Below are 15,481 nucleotides of genomic sequence, written 5' to 3' on the forward strand. Positions count from 1 at the left end.
AGGCTGTTTGTAGGAGCACCAACACTAGGCAAACTTGTGGTGTATTCAAGGCTTTATAAAGCTTCTAAAGTTTGTAATTTCCACTTAAAAATGTCAGACTTGATTTGCCCTAACGTGAAATGAATCAACCCCTATGTCCGTTGATTATATTCCACATAATAATTCCGTTGAGATACGCTGTAGCCTCCTCTACATGATTGTGAGCTGGCGCAGTGGACCACAGTAGCGTTCTACAAATACAGCTTCCAGCTGCCCACTGGCAGCGATTCTAAAACTTTCTTCAGATATTCCAGAATGCAAATGATAGATTTTGCATTCGAATGGAGGCAATCTGTTTTCCGTGGCAACATGATCACCCATTCAAATCCTGCCACTGCATCTGTTGTACAGACCCTATTGAGTACTTTGAATGCTACTTTACAACAGTGGCGGTTCTAGACCATTTCAACTGGGGGGGCCAAGCTGGGGCCAGTTGTACTGTTAGAGGGGCCAGTTACATTAGACATTATTGTTGTTATATCGTTTTGCATGAGGTACGATACTGTTGTGTTCCGCCTAAAGCCGTCGCTCTAGAAATGTGTGGGTTAAATGACTGTTCTGCGTTGCCACTGTCTAATAACGGATGTTAAAAAAAGATAGATAGCAAAAATGTGTTATGTAAAAATGATTTCATACTCCACATTTAGGGGGGCCACAAGGGGTCTAAAATTGTTGTCACAGGGGCACTGGCCCCCCCAGAACCGCTAGTGCTTTACAAAGCACTTTTTTCCCCCCATTTACAGGCCAATATTCTGAACATACCAGTTTCAACATTGTATTTTTTATTATTGGTCTTAAAATGTTTGTTTTTTTTACAAGCCTTTAATTTTTTATGAATTATTTATTAAAAGTTAATCAACGTGTCTATTGATTAAATGAGTCATTTTATTATGTTATTTTATTAACAACAAATCAATACAGGAAGTACATGTGGGAACACAAGTATATATGAATAATATACAATGGACAATTGGGGTAAGGGGTACAATATCACATTACATAAGAACCTTAAGGGACACTTATACCTTAAGGGACACTTATACACAAAAATTCTAACTGCTTTTTTTGTTAGTAGAGTATTTAATTGTCTTAAAATACAGTTCAATTTCTTTTTGTAAGGTAAGAAAATGTGTTTTTTTTTGTTTGTAAATTTACATTTGTGAATATGAAATTTTCATTATCATTATCATTATTCCAAAAGAATAATGAAATTAATTACATAAAAATGTTTCAGCTTATTTCTATCATAGGTAAAGAATCCAAGCAGTACATCTCTCCACAATAGTGTAAGATCTTCATAAATGTGTTCAATTATAAATCTACTGATGTCTTGACACAGTTTTCTTACATGAATACAATGCCAAAAAAGATGCAACAAAATGAGTCATAAGCCTTCTCAGTGCAGGCTATCTGACGTAAGACAATGGGTTACACGTCATTGGGTTCAATGTGGGACTTTTATTTTGAAGACGAACCGCCTATTGCTCCTCATCGCTAAAGCTACTCACTTGACGGTGGTCAAGGCACTGACGTTGGCGTTTCATTCACAGTATTCCACTACTATCTGTTTTTTCAGATTCTACTTTAGCTAGCTTTTTAACCAATAAGTTAGCAGTTTGTTTACCTGCCAGAATTCCCTAACGTTATAGCCATAGGTACTAGAGGATTTGGTAAGTAGCTAGTTCATTTTAGTTAGCGTTACGCAGCATCTTTGTTGTTGCATGCCAACCAAGGTAGCTTGCTAGCTCTACCTTACGACGTAAGGTTACTAACTTACGTTAGATAGCTAGCTAACCGGCTAGCTAAAGCTAGCTAGGGGCGTTGTGACAAAACAGAGCTTGTGATGTAATATTTCCATGCAAGAGTCAAATGTAGCTAGCGAGCTACTAAGCAGTGGGGCAAAATGCATCCGAAATTGTCTCAAAACTAGGTACAGTAATAAGCATTACTGTTGATATATTTAATTATCAATAAATTACAAGTCATGATGACAGCAACATTAGCTAGCTAACGTTCGCTAACTACGTTACTCTTAACGTGATTTGAAGCTGTGTATTACATCATCAGTATGTTTGTTTCATCAAGAAAGCTCCACTAGGTGTATGCTAGGCCTATATTCTGATATTCAGTTTTAATATCATAGCTAGTTACTTATTAAACTGTACGCTGAAGCTTTGTCATCCATCAAGCATACCCCTCCAATCTCTATCCATCCATTAACCCCTCAAACCTGACATCCATAAACATTTCTAACCCGTTTTTATCCATAAATCTCTCCAACTTCCCTTCATCCATTTATCCCACCCATCTCCCATCAACCTCCACCTATCTAGCGGTGCATTCAGGATGCTGTGAACGTAGTCTAATTAAACAGGCTGTTATACACAGCCTGAAACGTATGCCTGCAAAATCGTGTTCATGTCCCTTACAAGCCAGAATTTTGAATACAATTACGTTTAAACTTTCTCTACCAATGGTCTGTGCAGTTTGTCCTTCAGCTGCTTCAAAATTGAGACAAAATATCTACTGGAAAGTATTGTTTACCTGACTTTTTAGAGAGCCAGTAGGTATATGGTTGGTTCAGCACCCAGGTAAAGTTTGTATTTTTTTCTCTCGTCAATAGACCTGTTGGTTGTTTAGCAACAAAACTGAGCCGTTTGCAACTATGGGGCAAAACAGATGGGGCTGGCTTAGATTATTGACAACTAGTAAGCTTTATTTAGTCTCCGATGTTTATTGAAAACATAAATACATTTGCACAATGAGCACTTGTCTCTCAAATACACTATATATACAAAACTATGTGGACACCCCTTCAAATTAGAGGATTTGGATTTTTCAGCCAAACCCGTTGCTGACAGGTGTATAAAATAAAGCACACAGCCATGCAATATCCAAAGACAAACATTGGTAGTAGAATGGTCTTACTGGAGCTCAGTGACTTTCAACTTGGCACTAAAATAGGATGCCACCTTTCCGACAAGTCAGTTTGTCAAATTTCTGCCCTGCTAGAGCTGCCCTGGTCAACTGTAAGTGCTGTTATTGTGAAGTGGAAACGTCTAGGAGCAACAATGGCTTAGCCGCGAAGTGGTATGCCACACAAACTCACAGAACGCGACCGGTTGAGTGTTGAAACGTGTAACGCGTAAAACTCGTCTGCCTTTGGAAGCAACGTCGGCACAATAACTGTTAGTCGGGAGCTTCATGAAAGTGGTTTCCATGGCCAAGCAGACGCACACAAGCCTAAGATCACCATGCACAATGCCAAGCGCCGGCTGTAGTGGTGTAAAGGTCGCCGCCAATGGACTCTGGAGCAGTGAAAACGCGTTCTCTGGAGTGATGAATCACGCCTCGCGATCTGGCAGTCCGACGGATGAATCTGGGTTTGGTGGATGCCAGGTGAACTCTATCTGCCTCAATGTATAGTGCCAACTAAAATTAGGTTGAGGAGGAATAATGGTCTGCGGCTGTTTTTCATGGTTCCCTCTAGGTCCCTGAGCTCCAGTGAAGGGAAATCTTAACGCTACAGCATACAATGACATTCTTGACTACTCTGTACTTCCAACTTTGTGGCACAGTTTGGGGAAGGCCCTTTCCTGTTTCAGCATGACAATGCCCCTGTGCACAAAGTAAGGTCCATACAGAAATGGTTTGTCGAGATCGGTGTGGAACAACTAGACTGGCCTGCGCAGTTCCCTGACCTCATCCCCATCGAACGCCTTTGGGATGAATTGGAACGCCGGCTGCGAGCCAGGCCTAATTGCCCAACATCAGTGCCCGATCTCACTGATGCTCTTGTTGCTGAATGGAAGCAAGTCCCCGCAGCAATGTTCCAACATCTAGTGGAAAGCCTTCCCAGAAGAGTGGAGGCTGTTATAGCACCGAAGGGGGGACCAACTCAATATTAATGCCCATGATTTTGAAATGAGATGTTCGGCGAGCAGGTGTCCACATACTTTTGGTCATGTAGTGTACATCGTTACATGTTTTGGTTAGCTAGCTAGCGAATTTTAGCCATATTTGCATTGACCTGAAATCAGTCAAAACACCTCAAAACAAGACATGCTATCAATAACAAGATTAACAAGCTGAGTGGCGCAGCAGTCTAAGGCACTGCATTTCAGTGCTAGAGGCGTCACTACAGACACCCTGGTTCGAATCCAGGCTATATCACAACCGGCCATGATTGGGAGTCCCGTAGGGCGGCGCACAATTGGCCCAGCGTCGTCCAGGTTTGGCCGGTGTAGGCCGTCATAAGAATTTGTTCTTAACTGACTTGCCTAGTTAAATAATGGTTAAAACATTTTTTTTTACGATTCCCCACAGTTTCTTGTCATTCTTGCTAGCAATCTGGCCATCCAGAATCACAACATGCTGACTTCTGCCCCTTGGAAGCGCACACATCATTTTCGTGATGTTGTCAGCTAACCCATCTATAACTATTGAACCATGCATGCCATGATAATGAAAAAGGTATATTCTGAATCGGGAGGATGGTGAACAATCCAGACTTTTTTGTTTAAAAAAATGTATAAATATGAAGAGATTCAGAATATACCATTTTCATTGCCATGACATGCTTGGTTCACTAGCTATTGATGAGAGAAAGTTTTAATATTTGATATTTGGTTCTATAATTAATAGCTTTTGAACCAAGCATGACAAGACAATGAAAATGGTAAATTCTGAATCAGGAGAGGATGGAGAACAATCAACCTTTTTCAATCTTCAAAAAAACTTAAAATTCAATTCAAATAATGTGTGGATTGTTCTCCAGCCTCCCCTGATTCAGAATATATTCATTGTCATGGCAGGCTTGGTTCAATATCTATTGGCGAAAGGAAAACAAATATCATATATAAAACTATACAATACTTTCCTGTGAATATTCTGTCAAAAAATTTGGGCAGTTGAAGGACAAACCGCAAAGACAACCAGAAGAGTAAGTTTAAATTAAATTTTATTCAACATTCTGGCTTGTAAGGAACATTTATATGATTTTGCAGGTATTAGTTTCAGGCTGTATATACTGTACCAATTAATTTTGTATTACAGCCTGTTTAATCAGACTACGTGAATGTGGAATGACAGTGTTCAATTGAATGTTTGATTTACAGACCGTTGTCAGTAATAAGAGAAGAATGTGATTGTGCTGTGCATTAACATTGTGCACACATCAAAACTATTACATGCTTTAGTTTACTGCATGTTAATCGTTAGACAGATGTCTTCTGACAAATTTTTGCTCAGCAGTAATTGCCTTTCAGGCAAAGAAGAAATAGTGTTTGTGCTACCACAAAAGTAAATCTGTCCTCTGGCCTAGACAGTGATAGGAAAGAAATAGTTACAAACATGATCACTTAAATTTTTTTTATTGTTCTGCAAAGGCAACTTAATTGATTAGCACATTTTTCTTGTTATCATTTTATAGGATAAAGCTACCCAAAAAAGAAATGGGGGCATTTTTGGACAAGCCAAAGATGGAGAAGTTCAATGCCCACGGAGAAGGAAACGGCCTACGCTATGGCCTGAGCAGCATGCAGGGCTGGCGGGTAGAGATGGAGGATACACACACGGCTGTCATTGGCCTGCCCCATGGCCTCAACCCCTGGTCCTTTTTTGCCGTGTATGACGGCCATGCTGGCTCTCAGGTGGCCCGCTACTGCTGCGAGCACTTGCTAGAGCACATCACCAGCAACCCAGATTTCAGGGGTGGGGGTGCAGGACCAGGAGGTGGAGAAGAGGAGGGCAGGGCAATTCTGGACAGGCATGGACCCGAGCCATCTGTGGAGAGTGTGAAGAGTGGCATTCGCACTGGCTTCCTGCAGATTGATGAGCAGATGCGAGCTATCTCGGAGCGTAAGCATGGTGCGGACCGCAGCGGCTCTACTGCAGTGGGAGTCATGATCTCACCTCGCCACATGTACTTCATCAATTGTGGCGACTCACGGGCACTCCTCAGCAGGGGAGGCCGGGTCCATTTCTTTACGCTGGATCACAAGCCCAGCAATCCATTGGAAAAGGAGCGCATCCAGAATGCCGGTGGCTCTGTCATGATTCAACGTGTTAATGGCTCGCTAGCTGTGTCTCGGGCCCTTGGTGACTTTGACTATAAATGTGTACATGGCAAGGGCCCCACAGAGCAGCTTGTGTCGCCTGAGCCAGAGGTGTATGAGATTGAAAGATCTGAGGCGGATGACGAGTTTGTTGTGTTGGCGTGTGATGGCATCTGGGATGTGATGGCCAATGAGGAGCTATGTGACTTTGTGCGTTTACGTCTAGAGGTGACAGAGGACTTGGAGAGAGTGTGCAATGAGATTGTTGACACATGTTTATACAAGGTAAGGTCAGCTAGATAACGTTTTACAATGGAGAGGAGATTTGAATAGTCTACTTAAGTGTGCTTTGCTGTTGAATTGGCTACTACAGCATATTTCCCAGAGATGGAACACTATGGGCCAACTCGAGTCCAGGAGTTTTCCTGGATTTTTATGACTTCTTGCCACTTGTATTTGCACTTGAACCAGATAGGCTACTATGATAAGCAGAATATTAGCACTACTGGGTGGAGTGAGGGTTCTGTTCTCTAGCAGTGGGAAGGATGCGCCACACACAGCCCACAACAGCTGGTGAGCTGTGGGGCAAGCAAGCAATGTGTGTTTGCAGACAGGTAGGCTTCGCTCCGCCTTCGATCGAAAGCTACACATCGCGCAAGCGACTCTTTTGCTTCCCCGCAACCACCAGGCACCAGCCTACTATTTATCTTTGCCTGGTTAAGAAATACAAACTGTTTTACGAAATTGAAAACAATAGTACTGAGTTTAATAGTAAAACAACAGTCTATTTGTCTCCCTCTCCCCTTGAGTATAGAAAAGTAGGCTGTCTTTGAATTTGTTGTCTCGCTCTACCCTCCCAATTTCCCACCTGCATACCATAGCCAGTTTCTGACAGGACTCCTGTTAGTTTTCCCTCTGCATTAAAAAACATACAGAAATATCAGTTGCCGATTACAAAAAAGTAGCTGATAGCATGTTACAATTATTGTAAATAGTAATCTGGTAAATCTAACAGGAGCAATAGCCAATTCCGTTTAGAGACCATTCATCCCTTCAAAACATCATTATTGATTTGACATAACTATTGAACAATATATAAAAAATATGTGTGTATGAAGGATGTATTTGTTTCATAAGCTATTGGATATTGGAGGCGATTATGACCATTGGCCAACAGGAGAAAGATATTTGCGTTACTTCAATGCTTTCATGAAAGTCTTCCCGCCAGCCGGATACTAGTAAGTTCTGGCAGATTTCTTATACCAAATCCGAGCCAAATCAATAGAGGCGCGAATCTAACAACAGACGAGCATTGAGACAGCAACACGGCAGTACGAGCGAGCAAAAAAACAGCACTAACCAAAATGCCAAATATGTCTAAAGCACGCCAAATCATTAGTTTAGCTTTCAAAAGTTTTTCAACCGATGGTGCAAAGATTGTGGCGCAATGTCAAATATGCAACAGAAAAATAGAAGAGACTGGAACCACGTCGAACTTCAAAACTCAGACCAAGTCACTCAGACTTGAGCACTTGGACCAGGACTTGAGCACTGGGACTGGACTTCAGCCATAGGGACTCTTGACTGGACTCGTGACTCAACCATTGGTGACTAAGACTTGGACTCGGACTTCAGCCATAGGGACTCTTGACTGGACTCGTGACTCAACCATTGGTGACTAAGACTTGGACTCGGACTTAGCCATAGGGACTCGTGACTCGAGCACAGGGGACTTGGGACTCGACGTTTAGTGACTCGACTACAAAACGACTGTGATTTTCTGCGGACTGTATTGTTTTTTAGTATACTGAGCAAAAATATAAACACAACATGCAACAATTTCAAAGATTTTACTGAGTTACAGTTCATATTAGGAAATCAGTCAATTGAAATAAATTCATTAGGCCCTAATCTATGGATTTCACATGACTGGGAATACAGATATGCATCTAAAAAATCGTCCTCACAATGGGCCTCAGGATCTTGTCACAGTATCTCGGTGCATTCAAATTGCCATTGATAAAATGCAATTGTGTTCGTTGTCCATAGCTTATGCCTGCCCATACCATAACCCCACCTCCACCATGGGGCACACTGTTCACAACGTTGACATCATCAAACCGCTCACCCACACACCTGGTCTGCGGTTGTGAGGCCGATTAGACGTACTGCTAAATTCTGTTGGAGGCGGCTTATGGTCGGGAAATTAACATTCAATTATCTGGCAACAGCTCTGGTGGACATTCCAGCAGTCACCATGTCAACTGGAGACATCTGTGGCATTGTGTTGTGTGATAAAACTGCACATTTTAGCCTTTTATTGTCCCCAGCACAAGATGCACGTGTGTAATGATCATACGGTTTAATCAGCTTCTTGATATGCCACACCTGTCAGGTGGATGGATTATCTTGGCTAAGAAATGCTCACAAATGCTCACTGTAGACAAATTTGTGCACAACATTTGAGAGAAATATGCTTTTTGTGCTTATGGAATATTTCTGGAATCTTTTATTTCAGCACATGAAACATGGGACCAACACTTTACATGTTGCGTTTATATTTTTGTTCAGTGTAAATGGCTCAGTTAAATAATGATTGTAAATCAGCCAGACAGTCAAGCACAGATAGTTAGTGGTACCTCACAAAGCTATCAAGATAAATTCAAGTGTTTGCCAGCTTCAATTTCAAGACTTTTTTATCAGATATCAAATTAGATGTCCAGCAGCCATACCACCCTGCATCCCACTGCTGTCTTGCCTCTAAAGCTAAGCAGTGTTGGGCCTGGTCAATCCTAGGACGGGACCCAATGCTGTTGGAAGTAGTGTTGGCGGGCCCTCCACTCTTCACTAAAGATCCCATGGCATTTGTCACAAGAGTAGGCGCTTTAACACCGCTTTCAATCCCAATTCTATGTCCTTTCTCATTTAAATGTGCACTCCTCCCCACACAAATCCAATTTAAAAACATTGGCTTGGTTTTTGACTGAAGTTTTGAATGAACTGTTAGAAAATGTAATGTGCTGTATATTTAATATATGCCTTGAATTTATTACATTCTAGAGTTACTAATTGACCCTTCGCTAAGGTCCGCCCCCCTTGCAAGCTCGGACAACATTTTCCCAGGAAGCCCAATTCCCCATTCAAGCACTGGTGAAACTGTGTTTCTATTACACAAAGAAATGAAACGCAGACTACCCCTTGCTAATCAGGAAACTCTTTGGTATGTTGTGGTGGACTGTCATTAAAGTTGCTTCACGGGAACTTGTATAAATTATGTTTGTAGTGTAACTAGCCACTGAATGGCTTCTTAATTCACTGTCAGCATTCAGTCAAAGCTATAACCACTTTTGGAGCTAACTAGTGCTCTCAAATCGTATTGTAATGTTGATAGCAGATGGGAGTTGTATTCATAACATTGCTAACTTAGCTAGCTAACATTTTGAGAAAACAAGTTATATTAAGTGGCTAGCTAACTAGCGTATCAACATGTTGTTGTCAATGAGACCATCTAACCAGCTGAGCTAGCAAATAATGTAACAAATGTATAATTTTGGATTAGAAAAAAATACTCCCAACAGACTCTGCTTTTCAATAATCACAGTAGCAAGTACTCCTGGTGTACTGTTCAGTTATTTAGCAATTCAAACGTACATTTTGAGGAAAACATATTTTGTTGCCATAGCCCTCACTGGCTTTCATGCCATTCAAATGTGAGCTTGTCTGAGGTGTCAGTCGTTGCTATCCATTAGAGCGCTACGATTAGTTGCCCAAAATTCTGGGGCGGGGCTTGGAGAAGGGTCAATTGAAGGCATTCAAGAGACGTCTTGTGATTTTGTTCACGCTACATACAGTATGTCCATGTAAATCCACTCAAATAACCATCATTTCAGAGTTTTTACAAAAGCATGTTTTATAGCAAAATGCATAACTTGCATTTCCTCTCTGCTCAACTCTCTTCTCTGAACAGGGAAGCCGGGACAACATGAGTGTGGTGCTGGTGTGTTTCCCTGGTGCTCCAAAGATCTCGCAAGAAGCTGTGAAGAAACAGGCAGAGTTGGATAAGTACCTGCAGAGCAGGGTAGAAGCTGGAGCATCTAAAAAGAAATGAGTTATGTTACACATTTCAAAAGAGCGAGACACCTATTGTTGTTGCGTAAACTTATGGTAGTACTTATTACTTACCAAAACAGAAACGAAATATAAAAGTACTCACAGAACCCCAATTTTAAGTGTGAAGGCACTTGAGTGTCTTTATAGGCACCATACTTTTTAATATGGTTTATCCAGGACTTAAAATGTCCTCAGGGGAAATTTAGCAATTTTTAGCTTTAGAATGCCTAACATATATACATATATATAAAATCATATTCATTGTCAAAATGTATTTGTTCCTCACAGATTTTCCAATGAAGCAAGCTCAATATTGTATCTTCTGGACCCGGTTTTTCAAAACGTTTAATCTTGATCAAAATTATACGGATTCTGTAATCCCTTATTTTGCAATCCAGGATCATATAAATCCGACAGATTTTTTTGGCCAGTGTTTCTGAAATACGTAGGAAAGGACCGTTCTGATCTACATATAAAAATGTTAAGAATCTAGATTACGAGTGCTTTGAATATGCGTAAACCATGCCATCTACTGTGTAGGTTATATTACTACATACATGAATAAAGGTATTAAAGGACAAGTTCACTTTTTTTTTACCAAATCTGTGTTTTGGATGTAACGTTAATGTTAAAAAAGCGCTGAGACACTTAAAAAATATATATATTTTGGTTTTGAGAAACATGCCCCACCAGCGATTATACTTCCTCATGTTTGTTCAGCAGTTGTAGAGGCATGATAGAACATGAACAAAGGCTCCAAAAACACCCAAATACATCGTTTTAAAAGTGACGCCGTATAGTGATGCAGGTCTTTAGATGTTATACACATGCAATTGTGTCATTCCGAAATTTATCCGCAACGTTATATTCCATGTTGTGTGACTCGAGCTATACTTTTCCGTGTGCGTATGTGCGGGCTACACAGAGAAGTGTCGCTGTAGAATGTAATGTTGCGCATAAAGTCACTTTACTGCTTTAATCAGCTTTAATATTGCAGATATATTGTGGCTTCTAGCAATGTAATTGTCTGCATCATTTCCAATCCCCCATTTATATTTATTGTAAATATATACAGTACCAGTCAAAAGTTTAGACACCTACTCATTCAAGGGTTTTTCTTTATTTTTGATATTTTCTACATTGCAGAATAATAGTGAGACATCAAAACTATGAAATAACACATATGGAATCATGTACGAACCAAAAAAGTGTTAAACGAATCAAAATGTATTTTATATTCTTCGAAGTAGCCACCCTTTGCCTTGATGACAGCTTTGCACACTCTTGGTATTCTCTCAACCAACTTCATAAGGTAGTCACCTGGAATGCATTTCAATTAACAGATGTGCCTTGTTCATTTGTGGAATTTCTTTCCTTCTTAATGCGATCGAGCCAATCAGTTGTGTTGTCACAGGGTAGGAGTGGTGTACAGAAGGTACCATAATATGGTCTTTTACCAAATAGGGCTAAGAACAGCTCAAATAAGCAAAGATAAATTACTATTGACTATGACTTTTCAAACACCCAGCAGTGCTATTTGCAGAGTTGGCTCCAATTAAATGTTGCAATTTTTCAGCCATTCCTGACCCTGCAACCAAAAACAAGCTACATATGGGCAGTACCAAAACAAGTAATCTAATGATTCTGACTCTTCGCAGCAAAATCTGCAGAGCTGGGATTTGTGTATCACCCATACATATAACATTCTATTGGTTGCAAAATTGTTGTATAATAATTTAAATAGAAAAACTATGTTTTTAATCTGGTGTCATTGTGCCATAGAATCGGTACATTGAAAATGTCCTCCGAGCTATTTTGCAACCTGTATGGCGCAGCTGTCCATTTTTTGGTCTATAAATGAAACTGATATATTTATTTATTTATTTATTTAGCCAATTTTGGTCTTTAATGCAGGACTGACAGACACGTTTCTTACCTTCTCCCCTTTCCCACTTGTCTCCTCCATTTTTGTGGTAATGCTGCACTCAGTTGTTTGTAATTTTGGATAGAGCAGACATTTCCATATATTTTTTGTTAACTGCATGTGTGACAACTACACCAGTCCTATTTATTATATCATTTACAAAGATTAGTTTTTTATAGTTTTTTTCCCCAAATAATGATTTTTTTTAAAATCAATTACTACATTTGAGTTCTACCATAATATTTGTTCTAATATTTGGTCTGTCTTTTCTGGTGGATTAAGCTGAAATTTCAACCAGCTTGTTTTAAAAATAGCGATATTTTGGAGATGATTTCATTTTCAAATAACCGAAAGTGAGAGGTTGTAATGTGAATGAAGGGAAAAGGCCGTTATTTAACTCTGGGTGAACCATTTCTTACTAATCTGCTAGAGAACCAGTTCGGATTTAAGAATAGTTTTTGTATGACTGAAGCCTTTAGTGAGAGGTCCAATGCTTTAATATTTAATAATTTCTGCCCTCCGAATATTCATTATATAAATAGGCCTGTTTAATTTTGTCTGACTTGCCATTCCAAATAAAGTGGAATACTTTTTGCTCATATCATTTTAAAAACCAAGTCGTTAGGTGTGGGAGCCTTTGTTCATGTTTTATCATGCCCCTGCAATTGCTGAATGAGCATGAGGAATTATATCACTGGTGGCGTACGTTTCTTAAAACCAAGTGAAATTGCAAAAAAAAAGTGTCAGGGTACTTCAATAACATGTCATTTACATCCAAAATACAGATTTGGTGAAAAAAACTAAAGTGACCTTATCCTTTAAAAATAATAGAGCCTGCATCACTGAACTTATGTGACACCTATACTGCGTTCAATTTAACACAATTAAAACATTAAATACAGACAGTAGGCTAAACTTTGCTTTTAAGATGTAAGAATGTTTTACAAACATCCCCACCTTAGTTACTGTCCTCATAATAAATGTAATGCTGGGTGTCATTATGGATGCATGCATTCACATGTTTTCCCCCTCTAGCACATATTCAAAAGTCTCTGTACAGCTATTTAATTACACAGGGTATTTACAAATAAATGCAAAAAGTGGCGTATGTACGCATTCTCATGCGCCAGAGCCGTGTCTCAGCTATTTTAAAAGCTGCACGGCTACTCGATGGCAGGGAAATTCTTGAAATGAAATATTGTTCTGTATAGTTTTCCCTGTGGCTATCTATTCTGAAGTCTTAATTTTAGCCTACATGCTGTCATATTATCATGTTATAAATCATAGCATGTCATTTGAGGAAGGTCAATTAAAAATAAACTCCCAGAAGAAAATGCTTACAAAAACATAATTTGGAGCTAGCTTTTTTTCTTACTATGTAGTTTTGCCATTTTTGACTATCTTCGGGCAAAGTGCTGTTGAACTCAGGCATACATGTATGTAGCTATGAACTTTTTAACTCCCTCTTTTAATATCTGCCCTCTGATGGCCATACATTTGCTTAAATACTTTTGTATACAATTGTGTTTTCAGTCTCCAGTAATTCCATTTAAAAGCATGTGCCTTTAATTCTAAATTAATTGTCCGAATGCAGTTTGGATAAGTGGAGAGTATACAGTGGAGAGTATTCAGACCTCTTGAGTTTTTCTACATTTTGTTACGTTACAGCCTTATTCTAAAAATCTACACACAATACCCCATAATGACAAAGTGAAAACAGGTTTTTAGAAATGTTTGCAAATTCATACAAAAATGAAAAACTGATTCAATTGATTGGACATGATTTGGAAAAGCACACACCTGTCTATATAAGGTCCCACAGTTGACAGTGCATGTCAGAGCAAAAACCAAGCCATGAGGTTGAAGAAATTGTCTGTAGAGCTCCGAGACAGGATTGTGTCGAGGCAAAGATCTGGTAAAGGGTACCAAAAAATGTCTGCAGCATTGAAGGTACCCAAGAACACAGTGGCCTCCATCATAATTTCATGGAATAAGTTTGGAACCACCAAGACTCTTCCTAGTGCTGGCCACCCGGCCAAACTGAACAATCGGGGGAGAAGAGCTTTGGTCAGGGAGGTGACCAAGAACCCGATGGTCACTCTGACAGAGCTCTAGAGTTCCTCTGTGGAGATGGTAGAACCTTCCAGAAGGACAACCATCTCTGCAGCACTCCATCAATGACATCCGCTTGGAGTTTGCCAAAAGGCACCTAAAGACTGAGACCATGAGAAACAAGATTCTCTGGTCTGATGAAACCAAGATGTAACTCTTTGGCCTGAATGCCAATCGTCACATCTGGAGGAAACATGGCACCATCCCTACGGTGAAGCATGGTGGTGGCAGCATCATGCTGTGGGGATTTTTTTCACGGGCAGGGAGACTAGTCAGGATTGAGGCAAAGATGAACGGTGGAAAGTACAGAGAGCTCCTTGATGAAAACCTGCCTCAGGGCCTCAGACTGGGGTGAAGGTTCACCTTCCAACAGGACAACGACCCTAAGCACACAGCCAAGACAATGCAGGAGTGGCTTCGGGACAAGTCTCTGAAAGTCCTTCAGTGGCCCGGCCAGAGCCCGGACTTGAACCTGATCGAACATCTCTGGAGAGACCTGAAAATAGCTGTGCAGCAACGCTCCCATTCCTTCCTGACAGAAATGTAGATTATCTGCAGAGAAGCATGGGAGAAACTCCCTACATACAGGTGTGCCAAGCTTGTTGCGTCATACCCAAGAAGACTCAAGGCTGTAATCTCTGCCAAAGGTGCTTCAACAAAGTACTGAGTAAAGGGTCTGACTACTAATGTAAATGTGATATCAGTTTTTTTATCTTTAATAAATATGCAAAAATTTCTACATCTGTTTTCGCTTTGTCATTATGGGGTATTGTGTGTAGATTGCTGAGGATTTTGATTTATATAATCCATTTTATAATAAGGATGTAACAAAATGTGGATTAAGTCAATGGGTCTGAGTACTTTCCGAAGGCACTCTATATTAGGCCAGAGATTGCTTTAAGCGATTTAATAAATAACAGCAAGCATAAACAAATAGTTGCATTACTCTTTCAATAGTGGGCCTTCACTTTTTTTGGTGAAGTTGGGCCTTGTTTTAAAATTTCCTTATTAATGATCTAATATTTTGAGCAAGAATTATTTGCTTTTTCACTGAATAACAAACACAATTTGTTACTAAAAGGTAACACAACTGTAGGTCAACATCTTGATGTGCCCTGTATTTATATACTTTTTCACCCTAAGTTAATTTAATTTTTGCAATTTTAGAACCCTTCCCTGATGAATGCAAGTTATTATTTCAGATAAAATACAGAATAAACCAAGTTCCCCTAGCGGTTTC

The 15,481-nt window shown here is 39.9% G+C and overlaps 1 protein-coding gene across 2 annotated transcripts; it reads left to right on the forward strand.

Moving 5' to 3' along the window:
* The first annotated feature begins 1,505 nt into the window (after positions 1–1,505).
* On the forward strand, positions 1,506–13,480 carry ppm1ab (protein phosphatase, Mg2+/Mn2+ dependent, 1Ab). 2 transcript variants are annotated; one of them, XM_014144676.2, is made up of 4 exons: positions 1,506–1,709; positions 5,471–6,380; positions 10,063–10,203; positions 10,494–13,480. In XM_014144676.2, exons 2-3 carry the CDS (start codon positions 5,493–5,495, stop codon positions 10,201–10,203), a joined length of 1,029 nt encoding a protein of 342 aa, XP_014000151.1. In that variant the 5' UTR covers positions 1,506–1,709; positions 5,471–5,492; the 3' UTR covers positions 10,494–13,480. The 2 variants fall into 2 exon arrangements, with proteins under 2 accessions (XP_014000151.1, XP_045551729.1); XM_045695773.1 differs by having other exon boundaries at positions 10,063–13,480.
* Positions 13,481–15,481: the final 2,001 nt, after the last annotated feature.

The sequence above is a fragment of the Salmo salar genome, chromosome ssa15 (genome assembly GCF_905237065.1).
Source record: "Salmo salar chromosome ssa15, Ssal_v3.1, whole genome shotgun sequence".
NCBI lineage: Eukaryota > Metazoa > Chordata > Actinopteri > Salmoniformes > Salmonidae > Salmo > Salmo salar.

Coding starts and splice junctions, on each gene's coding strand:
- ppm1ab (XM_045695773.1), top strand. CDS start 5,493: ATGGGGGCATTTTTGGACAAGCCAAAGATGGAGAAGTTCAATGCCCAC. Junction 6,381..10,062: donor TTGACACATGTTTATACAAG/GTAAGGTCAGCT, acceptor TTCTCTGAACAG/GGAAGCCGGGACAACATGAG.